Source organism: Monodelphis domestica, chromosome 1 (genome assembly GCF_027887165.1).
Source record: "Monodelphis domestica isolate mMonDom1 chromosome 1, mMonDom1.pri, whole genome shotgun sequence".
Lineage (NCBI taxonomy): Eukaryota > Metazoa > Chordata > Mammalia > Didelphimorphia > Didelphidae > Monodelphis > Monodelphis domestica.
In genome coordinates this window covers 226,413,929-226,431,650 of record NC_077227.1, presented here as the reverse complement: position 1 = coordinate 226,431,650, position 17,722 = coordinate 226,413,929, and the positions used below count along the sequence as shown (strand labels likewise).

The 17,722-nt window shown below is 34.8% G+C and overlaps 1 protein-coding gene across 4 annotated transcripts in view; it reads left to right on the top strand.

The window, feature by feature from the left end:
* The window catches only part of BTBD7 (BTB domain containing 7), a 107,977-nt gene that overhangs the window by 76,587 nt on the left and 13,668 nt on the right, over positions 1-17,722 (top strand). For all 4 annotated transcript variants that reach the window (XM_056810473.1, XM_056810472.1, XM_007472569.2 and 1 more), the window contains exons 4-7: positions 1,695-1,903; positions 3,434-3,509; positions 10,488-10,648; positions 11,867-12,010. In XM_056810473.1, coding sequence (XP_056666451.1) covers positions 1,695-1,903; positions 3,434-3,509; positions 10,488-10,648; positions 11,867-12,010 — 590 coding nt within the window. The remainder of the gene's footprint in view (positions 1-1,694; positions 1,904-3,433; positions 3,510-10,487; positions 10,649-11,866; positions 12,011-17,722) is intronic.

Genomic DNA, 17,722 nt, shown 5'->3' with positions numbered 1-17,722 from the left:
GCAAGAGGGTGGCAGAAGAAGCACATTGTAGTTGTAATTGTAAAAGTAAACTTTTGCCCCCTTTAAAATCCAAAGGTTATCTTGGGGTGCTCCCCATAAAAAGGGTACAGGCTAGTTATCCCATTCTTTTTGAAACTTTCCTGTCTTAGGTTCTGTGATAATACTATGTTGATTCTTCTCCTTCATCTCCTGATATACCTTCTTCTGTAGCCTTGCCAACTCTCCTTCAAGTCTCATAATCTCTTTAAGATCTCTCTTGTCTTTGTCCCTTCCTTTGTATTCTTAATGCCATCATTTTGATAGTCTTCTTTTAAAAATTGTAATGGTTTTCCAGTCAGTAAGCATTTTATTAAGTGCATATTGTGTTCTGGGCTATTTACTAGGCAATAAGGATATAAAGAGTAGTCTGGCAGAGATGTGTACATATGTAACTATATACAAGATAATTGGAAGCTAGGAAAAGCACTATCAGTTGGATGAGTCAGGTAAGATTTCATGTAGAAGGTGGCACCTAAGCTGAGCCTGAAAGGTAGGGGAACAGTCATTAGGAAGGTCTAGAGACCAGAGATGGAGTGCTGTGAATGAGAAAGTCAGAAGGCCATCATCCCCTAAAGTGAAGTATATATTTCATGTTGTAGCTCTAACTTGCCTTTCCAGCATTATCTCCCTCTGCTCCCTGATTTCTATGAGCATATGCTTCTCACAACTGATCATTCAGTGGTCTTTAAACATGTGCTTTGTACCTTTGTTCATGCCATTCCTTTCATACATACCTGCTTATAAAAACCTTCATTCTTCAAAGCCCAACTAAATACTTAATCATTTCCTATCTAACCCCTTCCTCCTACTATCTAGAAGTAACCTCTCCCATAAAACTTCTAGAGTACTATACTTTGTATATCTTAATAGCACTTGTTTTAAAATTCCTTGTATTGTAAATATTATACTTAGCCCCTTTACTAGATTATAGACCCCTTGGAGTCTGAACAATATCTTCTTCATTATTTCATTTCTACTGTACCTTTGTATACAGAAGACATTCAATAAATTTGTTGAACTGAATTAAATCTCTGAATCTGGGATCTTAATCCATCTTCCAAAACTTTTAAAGATATTTCTTGAAAAAGAAGATATACAGTTGACCACACTCAGCTTTATTCTCTAACCACTGGGAACATAATCACTTTTCCTCAAGATTTCCTTAAAGTACATTTTATCCAGAAGTTTTTATTTAACAGTTCAGAGTAGGATTTCTTCCTCTTTCTTCTTTTTTTTTTCTTACCAATAATTTAATCTCTTAGAATTCATTACATGATTTTTTTAAAGAGTGAGACACTGAAAATGTCCAGATAATCTGCTTTCAGAAAGTGCATCCATTTTCTCTTCGTAGCCAAACACATTGAGACATATTCCCAAAAGGCTAACATGTTTCTGTCAACATGCTCTGCTCTCAGGTTTGTGGACTTCCAGATAGGAGGATACTTTCTTGACGTACAGTATTATTCTCCTCTTCCTCCTTCTATTTTCTTTTGAACAAGGTAGACATTTCTGACCATTTTCAAGTAATGAGGCCTATCCCATCAGTTTTAGTTGGTTCCTTTTGCCTTCTGTAATATTAACAATTTAAAGGTTCTACTCATATATAATACCTAGCATATTTATGTGCAGTGATAAATATTTGCATTTTCTTTTAGGCTGTGAGGATATAATTGCTGAGAGCATCTCATTAGATACTTTAATTGCTATCCTCAAGTGGAGTTCTCATCCGTATGGCTCTAAGTGGGTGCACAGACAAGCTTTACATTTCCTCTGTGAGGAATTTACTCAAGTCATGACTTCAGATGTTTTTTATGAACTCAGCAAAGACCATCTGCTTACTGCTATCCAATCTGACTACTTACAGGTAATTATAATTATTCTCTTATTCTAAAGTTCACTTCAGAAATTAAGTGTATCCTACCTAACTCACCCTACTGTGATAACACATAGAATGTTAGAACTAGAGAAACAACTATCTAGTCCAACCATCTTTATTTTGAAAGTGAGGGAAAAGAGGCTACAGAGTTGTAAAGTGTTTTGCCATATGGCAGAACCTAGATTTGAATCCTGGTGTTCTGACACCCTATCCAATGTAAGAGATGTCCTTGGTAGATTTGTATAAAGAAGAGGAGAGTATTCTTTTAATTGCTAAGGTAAAACCTTGTTCACAAGCATATGTCTGACCAGTTTTACCCTAAAAGGAATTGTGGCATAAGTATGTATTCAGCAATATACTCAGTTAATTGATTCCCATAACTACATAATTATATATTAGTTCCTAAGTTTCAGATTAATATAAGAAAATTCTTTGTAATAGTATAAATCACCAGAGCTAGGACAAAAGGAAGATTTAGGTTTATATGTGATTATTATTGGTTTAAAATAAAAGTGACTGACTCAATCAATTAGTGACAAAAAATTCCAAATTCTTTCTAGTTTGCTTAAATATAAAATTTTAAGTTTGTCCTACTTTATCCGTTATACTTTTAATTTTGTCTTTTAAAGAAAACATTTTTTAAGTATGTAGGTAATAAGTATACAAATATTCAGGTTTTTTTCATTGACCCCCATCCCATATTGACATTCTATATATAACATTTGATTGTCTGTATTGATAACTAATTATTTTACTAAAATTTTATATTGAACCATATGATTTTTGCTGTATTTGTAGTGGTAGTCTCTCAGTGACCGAGAATGACAATTGTCTTTGTGCATTATCATCTATTGATGCATTATCATCTGCTGTATTTGTACTAGGTCTATAAAGTTGCTTTGTCTCAGTTATTCAGTGGCCTTGAATCTATGTTGTTCTTTCTTATACAAACATCATTTCCAGTGTGAACCTTTCTTATTTGTACCCCATGCCTGCTTATTGAAATTCTGTTCAGTAATTTCTTGATCCATTGATATTTTGTACAAACTGCAGGTTGATGGAGGTAAGAATATTCTATTATTCCAGATGGTTATTTTTAGGTTAGGTTGCTTTTTCCTAGAAAGTACAAAAATTGGGAAACAGCTTGAACTTTTACTAAGTCATGCAAATATTACATGCCTGTTATGTAAAGGACTTTTACCAGTCCTCTGTTCAGAGTCCCTCTTGAGAATGCAGTCTCTACTACTCAGGATGAAAAAAGTAAAGCCAGCAATAATTGTTAAGTGTGCAGAATTCTTTTCTTCCACTCTCTCTTATCTTTCTGGGTTTGATTCCCGTTTCCTCAAAACATTTGTTTTACTTTAGTTCTAATCTTGACTTTCTATTCATTCCTTTATTTTTGTCTGTGATGATATAATATGTCATTAAAAGATGGATTGTGTAGTTCTTTTAAAATTCATTTGGATGAAAATACTATATGTTTAATTATGTGGTAATAAGTATATATTTTCATTGTAGGCAAGTGAACAAGATATCCTTAAATATCTTATTAAATGGGGTGAGCATCAGTTGATGAAAAGAATAGCAGACAGAGGTAAGAAGTTTGGGGGGGGTGTTTTAAAGAAAATATGCATACAAAATACTTTATTGTTACATTCAGAAATATACTGACATGTATACTCCTTTGTGACAGAGGCTGGCACTAGATAAAAAGTGCCAAGCTAAAGAGTGTGTGAAATTGATCACCTCAATGGGGGAGGGGCCCCAGCAGTGGAATCCGGAGAAGATTCTGGCTGGGAGAGCAGTGAGGGTCTCTCGGTCTTGAGTATCCTTCAGAAGAAAGTCTTTTTTTCCAACTTCTCTCTTCGGCTTCTCAAGTCTGAAAGACCCTCACTGTTCTCCCAGCCAGAGTTGTCTTCTCCTCCTCCGGATTCCACTCCTGGGACCCCTCCCCCATCCAGGTGATCAATTTCACATACTCTTAAGCCTGGCACTTTTTATCTAGTGCCAGCCTGTCACACTTTGTCAGTCTTCAATATAGCCATTGATACATTTGTCCATTGCAACAACTTTTGTCGTAATATAAGAATTTCTTATATATTCTTATATCTGTGGGTAAATAGACTATACTTAGTAATTTACAAGTTTATTTTAACTAGTTCTATGGGACCTCTAGTAAACAATGATTTGCTTGTTCAGAAGTACTGAGCGTCCCAGATTGATTTTACAACAATATACAACTGTATATTGTTATTATTTTCTAAATGTTTGGGGGGGGAAATCTTATGTCTCTTAATTCATCTTCAGACAAGTAGTATCCTGAATGTACTCTCTTAGAGAAATAAACAAATATTTGTTGAGCACTTATTACATATCTAGGCACTACTAAACAAAAACAGCCCCTGCCTTCAAGGACCTTACATTTTAATCAGGGAGACAATATATATAAATCAACATAAAAGATACAGAGTAAATGGTGGGTAACCTTAGAGGGGATGGCATCAGGAACTGAGAAAACCAGGAAAAGCCTCTTTTATAGGTCATATTATTTGACCTGAGTCTTATGGAAGCCAGAAATTTTAAAAATCAGAGTTTAGGAGACAAAACTTTCCAGGCATAGGAAATAGCCAATGCAAAGGCCCAGAGAAGGAATTATGTGTATATGAAGAAAAGCAAATAGACTGATATGATTGGATCATGGAGTATGTGGAAGAGAATAGAAAGTAAGAATATGGAAAGATAGAATAGGGGAAAGTTATGTGAAGAAATTTAAATGCTAGAAAAGGATTTTATTTGATCTTGAAGGCCATACAAAGTCACTGGAATTTATTGAATATAGCAGAAGTTAGGGGGAGGGGAGTGATATGGTCAGACCTCCACATTAGTAAAATCAACTTTGCAGCTGGGTGGAGGATGGATTCAAAACTTTTAATCCAGATAAGGGGTGATAAGAGTCTAGGGATCAAAATTAGGGTGGTGGTTGTATTATTCAGATAAAAGCAGGGCTGTGTTGGAACTAGCTTATACTGTCTCTCAAGAGACTAACTTAAGGGGGCAGCTGGGTAGCTCAGTGGATTGAGAACCAGGCCTAGAGATGGGAGGTCCTAGGTTCAAATCCGGCCTCAGCCACTTCCTAGCTGTGTGACCCTGGGCAAGTCACTTGACCTCCATTGCCTAGCCCTTATCATTCTTCTGCCTTGGAGCCAGTACACAGTACTGACTCCAAGACAGAAGGGTTAAAAAAAAAAAAGAGAGAGACTAACTTAAATTTTCAGTGTAGTTACATATAGAAATTTCTCAGTTGCTCCAAATGAGGGCATGATTTATTGTTTTGTTGATTGTCTTAAGAAAATAATGGAGAAAATATCAATAGTGCAGTTTAAACTTAAAAGTATAATGTGGGGGGGCAGCTGGGTGGCTCGGTAGATTGAGAAACCAGGCCTACAGATGGGAGGTCCTAGGTTCAAATCCGTCCTCAGACACTTCCTAGCTGTATGACCCTGGGCAAGTCACTTAACCCCCATTTCGTAGCCCTTACCGATCTTCTGCCTTAGAACCAATATATAGTATTGATTCTTAATATGGAAGGTAAAGGTTTATAAAAAAAAAAAGTATATTGTGGAGGCAGCTGGGTAGCACAGTAAATAGAATGCCAAGCCTAGAGTCAAAAGGACCTGGGTTCAAATGTGATCTCAGATATTTCTAGCTCTGTGACATAGGGCAAGTCACTTAACTCAGTTGCCTCTTCCTTACTGCTCTTATGCCTTAGAGAGAGTAAAGAAGGAAGAAAGGAAGGAAAGCAGGGGAAAGTATATTTTGAGTACATTATTTTTCCAAAAAGGAGATTGTTAAACATTTACTGGTATTCTCTTAACGTTTGTGAGATATAATGAAGGAAAAGTACAAGATTTGGCAACTGATTGAATATGTGGACTAATCAAGAAAGAGAGGTCATAAATTACCCCAAGATGACAAATTTCTTGGATGCTAAAGCTGTCCCTAGAGGGAAATTCATCATGTAAGCATATGCTAACAAAATAGGCAAAATATTTGCAGAGAAATAGGAGGAATAACTTGGGGGGGGGGGTGATATAAATAAAGGAAAATATAGACCTAGCTCTTGTATTTTAAAATGTGAGTGTACTAAACAATCAAATAAAACAAAAAGTTTCAAATTGAACAGGAAAATGAAATCTCATTCTGTTGTTTTTAAATCTAAAAAAGACCATAAGTAAACAGAATAAAATTGAGGGAATGGGAAATAACACAGAAAAGTAGACCTTGCATTCATGCTGTCACACAAAGCAGAAATGAACATTCACAACATTAACTAAATTGGGGGGTGGGGAATGGGAATGGAGTTCAGCTAGCTGGCTCAGTAGATTGAGACTCAGGCCTAGAGACAAGAAGTCCTGGATTCAAGTACAGCCCTAGATACTTCCTAATTGTGTGATCCTGGGCAAATTGCTTAACCCCCATTGCCTAGCCTTTACCACTCTTCTGCCATGAAACCAATACACAGTATTGATTCTAAGTTGGAAGGTAAGGGTTTTTTTAAAAAGATAAGGAAACATTTAATATAAATATACATTAACAAAATCTATATAACTATATATTATTTAAATATCATAATTATATAACATAATAAATTATGCTGAAAGGTACAATACAACAAAAGCAATATTAAATTTAAATACTGGAAATCCTTAACTTCTATATTCATAGAGAAAAAAATTAGCTGAACTATAAAAAGACATTAACACAATAGTGTTGAGATTTGTGTCCCTTTCTCAGTTTTAGATAAGTCTAGCAGGAAAAAAGAGTAATCAGTTCAAATAGCATACATAAAAGTTAGACCCAAATGAAGGCTTAACATTGAAATCCTAAATAATGAATGAGTCAAAGAAAAAATTATAGAAATTAATTATGTGAAAGAAAATAATAGCAAAGAACATACCAAAATTTCTTGGATGCTAAAGCTGTCCCTAGAGGGAAATTCATCATGTAAGCATATGCTAACAAAATAGGAAACGGTTAATAAACATTTTAAAAATTAGAATGCCACTAAAGAAACCTAAAATAAACACAAAGGAGAAGACATTAAAAATTAGAGAAATAAACTGGAAATGAAAATAAACTATAGAAGTGATAGAACTTTAAAGGAATCAAATACATGAGAATAGTAGAATTGCTTTGCTGAAATTAGATAACATTTGAGATTAGTTAACCTGAATTTATAGTGTACCCAGTCAGTTGTTGCTTCTCTTTCTTCCTTTTAGCAGCATGTGAGTAGAAGCAAAGGAGAAATATGTAAGTAATGCAAGTTTGGGGCTTGACAAGGCATAATCAGCAGCAAAAGGACAAAGTAATCAAGGGTTCAAGTATAGAGTTGAACTAGTTCCCCTAAGAGTCAAGGTTGGAAAGGGAATTCAGAGCAATGGTGACAACCTGATACAATGCTGAGAGGTGGAGGCATTAGAGTTACTTTGAGGATGAAAAGTGGCTCTGGATGGAATGAGTAATAGGGAGAGATGGAAGGATAAATGATTATGATGATACAACAAACATTCAGAGTTCCTGAACATGGAAATAAAACACTCATGAACCAAGGCAAGACCAAATATTCCCTATTTCTTAGGTAGCTAAGACAAAAATAGGTAGCAAGTTGAATAGAGTACGAAATTAGGAAATTATGGTGTGTGAGAGAACATCAGGATTAGATAGACATCTCTTCAAATGAGGGAAGGAGTTGGAGGAGAGAACCTATGTACAGACCTAGAACTTTTGAGAAAGGAGAAAAAATGTCCTGGGTGTTGGTAGATAATAGCTACTGCTTTCTGGATTGAGGGATGAATAGTAAAATTTCAGTGAACCTCTCCCCACTTCTTCTACTCCAACCCCTAAAGAAAACTCATCCCCTGGATCACTTGCCACAATTTCATATTCAGAAAGATAAAGATTGGGAAAGAAGTATGTATCTAATTTATAGTTAGCCAACATGCTTATAAAATATAATATTGCTATTTACCAAAATCTGAGAGTCAAAGATCCTATTAATATTTCCCTTTTTATAAGGGAAAAAAAAAGGAAGGCCCTAGATTTTAAAAGTACAAGTTTACCAAATTTGTTATACTTATTTTTATCCTCCCTTGAATTTTTTAAGCTCAGATGTTCTTGAAATATTCATTTTCTTATGATAAAGAAAATCCCTGTTTACTTGCTCAGATAAAAGTAACATACACGTTTTATAAAGCGAAGACTTCTTGTCCAGGAAGTGACATTTACATTTTATAATAATGTAAACATTTATTAAATACCTAGGCACAGTTCATTATGTTATGCACTGGTGGAGATTCAAAATTAAATTAAGACATCATACCTGTCCTCAAAGGATCTTGCAGCCTAGTAAGGAAAATAAGATACTCACATAACTTTAATTCACATTACTTCCTGATAAAACACATTAGAAATTATAAAACAGAACTGTGTGGTTTTTGAGGGGGAGATGGCTTCTTGGAGGAGATATCATTTGAGGTGATCTTTAAAGCATGAATAAGATATCAATTAGTATAAGAGGGGACAGGGATAAATAAATGAACAGTATGCGTTAAGACATGGATAGTGTAAGAGGAATGTATGTCTTGGAGGCAAAGAGTAGTCCATTTGCCTGGAGTGTAATATTCTGGTAATAAGGGATGAAATTGGAAAGATTAATAGGATGACTCCATATTGGAGAACAATTTGAATACCAGGCAGAAAAGCATGAATTTGTTTTGAGAAGAGGCAAAAGCAGACACTGAATATTTTTGGGCATGAAAGTAACATGACAAATCTGTGTATAAAAAAAGAGACTCTTCTGGAAGCAATTTGCATGAATGAAAGAATAAGCATTTATTATGTACTTAACATATGCCAAACCAATTCAGAACTCACTGACTTGACTTAGACCAACTTCCTAGTAGTTTATATTCAATACTGGAACAAAATGAAAGACTCATTGCTCATTTTACAGGCAAGTAAAAATTTATTAACTATATCAGAATAGTATTCAACAAGGATATGCATTGAGGACATCTTAAGTTAGCTCATTTGAGTAAAATTCCCTTGCCTAAGTTGTCTTATCATACTTAAACAAGCATCAGCAATCTCCTGGAGTGCCTCATGAGTGTTTTGCACTCAGATAATCATAAAGTGGTGTCAGTATCATGAGATCCTTGAGCCTGAAGTGTGGTTTCAGTACCATTTTTTAAAAACCCTTACTTATCTTCCATCATAAAATTGATACTAAGTATTGGCTCCAAGGCAGAAGAACAGTACAGGCTAAGCAACTAGGGTTATTAATTGACTTGCCCAGGGGTCATTCAGCTAGGATGTTTCTGAGGCCAGCTTTGAACTCAGGACCTCCCCTCTGTTTCTAGTTTTGGATCTCTATCTACTCAGCTACCTATTTCTCCCTTTCAAAACCTTTTAAGGAAAAACTAGGCTAACTAAGAGTGGGTTTGGAGTATTTCTTGTACTATAACTGGAAATGTACATAGAAAAGCAAAGCTTTCAGGGAGTTAAATTCTACTTTGAGGAAATAATACATAAAGGAGAAAAGTGCAGCAGAAGAGATGGTAAGGCCCAGTGGCCCTCTAGGTGCATTGACAGACCACATGGCAGTGCCCCAGGAGCCTGGTGGGCATAATGGCAAGATAAATGATGGGAATGATGGAAAAGACAGTAAGACCTTTATGCAATACAGTCCAAAGGGATGATAATGAAGATGTGTATTAAGGTAGTAGTAGTGGAACATGTGAATTCTTACAAAATTGAAATAAGTAAAAATTATTCAATATGAGAAGTAGAGAGACAACCCCAAACTTATGAACACAGGAGGCAGAATGAATGAATGGTGGTGCCATAGACAACCCAGAAGAAATATCATTTTAGAGAGATAGATGATAAGGAAAATTTGAGGAATATGACATCTTATAGATATTTGGATATTCATATCTAGTTTTTAGAAGACATTAAGCTTGGAGATTGAAATTTTGGTGTCAGATTAATTTATAGACTTATTTTAAATATTAACTATAACAGATTTTAAGAATTATGTTGTCACATCTACAGGAACCAAAAATAATCAATCAGAAGACATCATATAAAACACCTTAGAGCTAGATACCAAGATAGGTACTAGGGATACCAAGAATAAAATAATCTCTATTCTCAAGGAACTTAAACCTACCACAATGTTTACATTTCACCAACACTCAAAAATAGAAGAAAGAGAAAACTATAAATCTGGGGGGGGGGTTCCCTTTTATATTAATAGCCCTTTACTTTCCTAAATGGGAGTAAAGAAACAAAAGTCTTTATGAAATACAGAATGTTCTTTAAAAGTTGATTTTAGAGTTCACACTATGTTTTTGTGTTAATATGGTTTTTGTAAATTAAAAATAATTTCATTGGTATTTCTTCTTTAAAAATATGTTCTTACATTAGAGCCCTAGAAAAGAAATCAAATCTCACCTCTTGAAAACCTTAATTTAATTTAATATTACTTTTAATTTTCTTCTCTATTCTACAGAACCAAACTTAATAAGTGGTACTGCTCATAGTGTGAACAAAAGAGGTGTGAAAAGGCGAGACCTGGACATTGAGGAACTTAGAGAGATACTCTCTTCTCTTTTACCCTTTGTTCGAATTGAACATATTTTACCTATGAACAGTGAAGTCCTGAGTGATGCAGTAAGTGGTTTTTTCTTCTTGATCCATTCATTGAAAAAAGAAATAATGAATTATAAATACAAGTTAATCTCTTCAAGTGCATATAATTCTTACCCCCGTTGGTTCTAGAAAGTTATACAATCAATGTTTTTCAAGAGTATGCCTTATATTGTACATTAATGTGCACCACTGTGACTTTAGGATTCCAATAAGTACCCTAGTTCAAGGAAATGTATTAGGACCAATTTTAAAAATCACTTAAGTTTTATTACATTTTCAGCTCCTGTAGAAAACTTAGTAGAATATTAACTAGAACTAAGTATAAGAAGACATGATTTTTTCATACTAGGCCGTCATTAGTTCTCTGATCTTGAATGAGTCATTTACCTTTTCTGCACCTCAATTTCCTTACCCATAAGATGTAAGAGTTGACTAGATGATATATGAAATGATGTTAACTCTAAAGTCTATAATTTTACTTAAACCTGAAAGTCATATCTAAATATCATTTTGTAGTATTACAGTCACTGCTGTTACTACCACTACCCAATTTGTATGGTACTTTACAGCTTAGGAACACTTTCACATTTTGAAATACATAAAAACTCATTAAACATATGTATGACAAGTATTTCTTTTTCTTTAATCCAGTTGTGGGATGCGGGAGGAGGAATGTGGAAGAGAAAGAAAATCAATTGTGTTTCTTAAAAAAATTTTTTTTTATTTAGACCAAAAGAAAACTCATTAAACTTTCTAAAGATTGCTTACTAAGCTTGAAGGAGGTGGAGATTTGTTTGTTTAAATCAGAGTAAAACTAAGTAAAATTACATTTTGGTTTAGAAATTTCTGATGGTCTAGTTCAGAAGATTTGTTTGTTTTTGTTTACAAAAAATGATTTGTTACATTTTTTAAAAAGAAATGTTGATCTCATTCATGGTTCAATAAAAATAATATTATAGTTTTAATAAAGTTCTATTCATTATTCCAGTTCATCTCTGCTTGGAGTTTACTTTCTCAATTATACCCCCTTCTTGAAGAAAAATTCAAAGGTCTAAAAAACTTGGTTATTTTTTTTTCTTTTAATTTTCATCCTTTGCCTGTTAGAAAGTATCTTGAAATGAAAAACATTTCATCTACATGCCTGGGTTTTGAATCAAGTTTGAATGACTCAAACATTTCCTTCATATGGTATTTTTATAGTACTTAGAATTTATCTAAGTCTCTAATCTTTTTTTAAAGATGAAAAGAAGTTTGATTAGCACTCCTCCTTCAGATATGCTACCTACAGCAGAAGGTGGAAAGTCAAATGCATGGTTACGTCAAAAAAATGCTGGAATATATGTTCGACCCAGACTGTTCTCTCCTTATGTTGATGAAGCAAAGGTAATGAAAATATTTTTAGTTGCTGGTTTACTTAATTATCATTGATAGGAACACTTGATTACAAAAGATGTTTTTAAAAGTTTATAATTCTTTGATTCTAACTATGACACTAGTTATATTAGTATAATTAATTACACTTATAATTGTCTTTAAGAAAATTAAATTTTAACAAAGTTCTGTTGACTTAAAATACTGCTTTATTTTTCTTCCTTTTTGAAAAATTATACCTGTAATTTCATTAATGTTGAGAACTCCCAGTGAAGAACTTTTTCTACCAGTATAAATCTTTCTGACCCTTTCCATATGAGTTACAGACTTAGGGTTGCCCGAGGTCCAAAAAGGGTACATGACTATATATCCAAAACAATACTTGAATTCAGGGCTTCTGAACTCTGAGTCAGCTTCCTATTTAGAATGTTTTCCTTCATTAAACTAACAAAATAGATCATGAATGCTTGTTCATAAAGTTTTCCTTAAAAAGCAAGCCACTGACCAGTCCTTATTCTCCAAATCAAGACACAGAATAGGAAAGAATTTCATTTTAGTCAAGTAGTTGTTAGGGGCAATGCATAATAAAAAATAAAATACTGTGATGAGTAGGATAAGAATTAGTTTACCTCTTGAATAGCAGAGTTATTAAGTTTTCTGAACCAAAGTTAGAGAATGTAACCTTTTATTTGAAAATACTTTTTTGTGCCTTTATTTTAAAAATTCTCAATACTCATAATCAGAGCTTAGTTAATATTATATTATCATTTGAGGATTTCTTTCTGGAGGCAATCTGAATTATTTCAATTTCAATTTTATTTCCTTGTTCAAGGATCTCTGGGCAGTTATCTTTGATAATTTTTTGTAATATGTCCAAGATTTTTTCTTCATCATGGTTTTCAGGTAGTCCAATAATTCTCAGATTGTCTCTCCTAAATCTATTTTCTAGGTCAGTTGTTTTTCCAATAAGATATTTCATGTTTTCCTATTCCGTTGATTCTGCTTTAATTATTTCATGAGTTTCTAGATAGTCAATTCTGATTTTTAAGGTCTGGTTTTCCTTGGTCAGTTTTTGGTTCTCCTTTTTCAATTAGCCCATTTCTTCTTGTATCACTTTCATTTCTCTTCCCCACTTTTCCTTTGCCTCTCTTAATTGATTTTTGAAGTCTTTTTTGAGCTTTTCCAGACTCTATGTCCAATCTGTATTTTTCTTTTGGACTTTGCATGTGTTTCCTTTGCTTTCACTGCCCCTTCTGTGTCTGTACCTTGCTTTTTGCCTCCATAAAAATTTAGAGTTAGGTGCTTCTTTGTGGTTTGCTCATTTTTCCTATATAATTATATAGGTAGGGTCTGTTTTCTGGGAAGTTGGGGTGCCCTCTTAAACTTCAGTACTTCCTTGATGCTATTTTCAGCTTATTTTCTGAGTTATTACTAGTTTACCAGATGGTCTGAGAGCACCTCCCCCTGCTGATTCACTTGACCCTTGAGATGCTGATAGCTTAAAGACTTTCCTCAGGTGTGGGTGTGGGCTTTTGATCTCTGAACTTGATCAGGTGAGGTGCTGATCAAATTCTAGCCCCAGGCTTAGGCTCAAGTTTTTGGTCTCACTTTGTTCTTGATTCAATCAGGCATACCCTTGATTGCCCTGTCTTGGAGCCTACCTTTAGTTTTTGGCAAAAAGATCTCCTGTGAACTGTGTCCTTATCCCAAGCCCAGACTAGGATTCCTGGCTTAGCTCCGGGTCCACTTCAGCCCAGACTGCCCTGGGCTGGGACTCTGGACTTCTCCACAGGTTTGAAATTTCAAGGGGTGTGAGTTGATTTGAACCACTATTTCCCCAGGCAGGATCTCAGGGTCTAAATGTTAGTTTGGGCTTAAGTTCTGAACCTGTGTCAGCAGATGGTGGGTGGGGGTCATGGTTTGCTCTTTACTCCATGCTACAGCCTCTTGCTTACTCTGCTCCCCTCTCACCTCAGTGCCCCAGTTGTTCTATGCTTACCTTTGGGGTTTTTCCTTTCTTGAAAGTAGTTTCATTCTATCTCCCTGTTTGTTTTTTGTGATGATATTTGTTTTGTGACTATTTTAATTTTGATCAGAGAGGATTCTCTGGGTGAAATGGAACTGCTGCTCTAGTTTCTCCTCCATCTTGGCTCCACCCCCTTATCAAGAGATTTGTAACAACTTCCATTTGGCAAATTATAGGTAATATGTATTAGGAAGCATTCTGCATTTGGAGTTCTGTAAGATTTAAATTAATATCATTAACTCCAAGTATTATATTTTAAAGTTTATTAATAATCACTTGAAGTAGGACTAGAAACCTAATTAACTACGTGAGCAAATTCTCTGCCTTTTTCATCTAGAAAATGGGAGGATTGAACTACAGAACCTCTAAGTTTACTTCCAGGTCTATTATTATTATCATATTAACTATTAACTAGATCATATTAACTAGAGTGAAAAAATTACTAAAGGTATAATTTAGGCTTTTTTAAGAAGGATGAGAAAACAATGTCTATCTGATCTACTGCAGAAAAAGCCAAGATTATGTGGTCTTCTCTAGAGTCTGTTAAAGTATACTTTTGTCCTTTAAACGGAGTTCCTATCTGGGAAAGACCAATAGAGTGCAAAGATAACGTCTATATAACTGTGTATTGATTCTGGCCATCTCTGGGTTAGACTGATTTTATTCAATTTATAATTTTGTTAGCTTTGATATGAACTTTTTTATTTTGAAGGTTTATATTTAAATCTGATTAACGACACATTGCAAATATTTTCTTTATATTGAGTTTATACTCTTTAATCCTGATTATTGCTTGGTATAGAGGGAGTGTTGCACAATAGAAACAGCCTTGGATTTAGGATCAAAGAACATGTATTTGAATACCAGCCCTGCCGTTCATTCTCTTTGTGACCTTGGGCAAGTCACTTACTTTTTCTGGTGCTCATTTTCTTAATCTATAAAATAAAGAGGATTGGACTAGATGAGCTTTAAGGTCCTTAAAAATTAATTTTCTTCTGTGCTCCAAAGGTCTTTTATTGATTGTAATTTTTATTTCATTATGGCCAGGAAAAGATAGATTTAATGTTTCTGCTTTTCTGCATGTTTATAATGTTTTTATGCCCTAATTGATTAATTTTTGTGAAGGTGCCATGAATAGCTAAACATAGATATAACTTCTTTCTCTTTTCATTCCGTTTACAATGATCTATGATGTCTAACTTTTCTAAAATTCTACTACTCATTTCCCTAACTTCTTCTTTGTTTATTTCATGATTGGCTTTATCTGCATCTGAAAACTGCAAATTGAGGTCCCCTATTCTTAAATTTTTACTGTATTTCCTCCTATAACTCATTTGCCATTTCCTTCAAGAATTTGATGTGTAGGGGGCAGCTGGGTAGCTCAGTAGATTGAGAGCCAGGCCTAGAGACGGGAAGTCCTAGGTTCAAATCTGACCTCAGACACTTCCTAGCTGTGTGACCCTGGGCAATTCACTTGACCCCCATTGCCTAGCCCTTACCACTCTTCTGCCTTGGAAACAATACACAGTATTGACTCCAAGACAGAAGGTAAGGGTTTAAAAAAAAAAAAGAATTTGATGTGTAATATAGGACCAGAATGAGGTCGCCTACACTTAGAATGGGGAATTAGAGAGAGAGGGGTGTGAAGGAGCTAAAGAAATGGAGAGAGGGAAGAGATTTATCTTCCCCATTCCTCCCCTTGGGGAGATAGCACAAATCATCTTTTAGAGGGAAAGAATATGTCCCTTCAGAGATTAGGTTTAATATGGAGGTTAGGGACTGAAGGAGAGGGTCCTAGAGAATTGACCCACTGCCTCCCTTCTTGATCTTGGCTGTTGTTGAAAGGCAGAGTAATTTTCTTGCCCCTGGATTTCCCAATTTCCCAATTGCCACCTTTCTCCCTTTTAGACCTGAGTCACTCTACAGCTGGTTTGGAGCTAACTCCCCTTCTTGGGGAGAAGGATATAATTCCCCCCACAGCTTCAGTCCCCTACAGTGATGTTAGAAAGCAGACCTGATCTAAAAGGATAACTCTTTATTCTAGGGGACATACAAGACAGGGAGAATGGTGTGGTTAAATGAGGAAAGTGGGAAGTGGGAATCCCAATGAACTAACAACTGACTTCTCCCCCCCCTCACCCCACCCCCACCCCCCAATCCTGAGGCTCTCTGCCTGACCCTCTTTTGGTCAGTTGTTGAGGTTGTCCTTCCTCCTAACCTAATCTAATTGTAAAATGAAGTTCAAGGACAATTTTGGGGATAGAGAGAATCTTCTTTGGTAGATGGCTTTCTGCAAAATTCGAAATCTACTTTTATTGTGTTCTGCTGGAACCAGAGGAATTTGGGATTCACTGGAAGATGATCAGTGTTCAGAGAGGTTCTCTGTCTCAGAGGCTTCCTCTCAGAGTATCCGTCCACTCCAGGAGGGTTCCCGTTAAGAAGTGAAGTAACTGCTTTGAATCCTTCCGTACCTTTTAACTCTATATTTATCTTTCTTATTTCTCAAGTCTTGAACATCAGGTTTTCTACTCAGTTCTAGTCTTAACTTTTTTTATTAATAGAATTTATTTATAAGTGCTTCAGCCCTCCCTTCATCATAGAAGGTATCATCATACAAACATATATAGAGAGAGATTACTTCATTCATGTTTCCATTTTTTAAATTTTATTCTCTGGTGGTAATATTCACAAGTTATTCTTCAAGTAGTAAATCTGTAGCCGTATATAATGTTCTCTTGGTTTTATTCAGTTCACTGTTCATGTAATTCTTTCCAAGTTTTTTTAATTAGCCTTCTGATTGTTTCATATAGCATAGTAGTATTTCATCACAACCATATGCCACAATTTGTTTAGCCATTTCCTGGTTGATGGGCATCCCCTCAATTTCCAATTCTTTGCCACCACAAAGAGAGCTGCTATAAATATTTTGTAAACATAGATTCTTTTTCTTTTTTCCCTATCTCCTAGGGAAGTCTTTTCTTAGTGAATGGTGTACGATACTGCTCTATACCTCGTTTCTGCCAATCTACTTTCCAGTTGTTCCAGCAATTTTTACCAAATACTGATTTCTTTTCCCAAAAACCTAGATCTATGTTTTCGTCAAATACTATAATCTCTTACTATTACTTGCTATATGTCTATCTTATCCCACTGATTTACTTTTCTATTTCTTAGCCAGTACCAGATAGTTTTGATGATTATTATTCATTAATTCTGTGGATAATCTTGATGAACTATTATTTTTTCTAGCTCATTAAAATAATTTTTTAGTAATTTCAGTGGGGTGGCATTGAATAAGCAGATTAGTTTAAGTACAGTTTTCATTTTAATTAATTTGACTCTACCCATCCTTGAACAATAAATATTTCTCTAGTTATTTAGATCCAACTTTATTAGAGTAAAAAGTGTTTTATAATTATGTTTGTGTAATTCCTGGGTTTGTTTTGGCAAATATACTCCCAAGTATTTATTCTTCTATCTGTGGATTATACTCAATCTTGCTTGGTAGATTATTCTTGGTTATAATTATAGGTCCTTTGCCTTCAGGAATATCATATTCTAAGCCCTCCGATTCCTTTATAGTGGTAGTAGCTAAATCTTATGTAACCCTACCTGTAACTCCATGATGTTTGAATTCTTTCTCTTTGACTGCTTACAGAGTTTTCTTCTTGATTTAGGAGTTCTATATTTTTATAAAT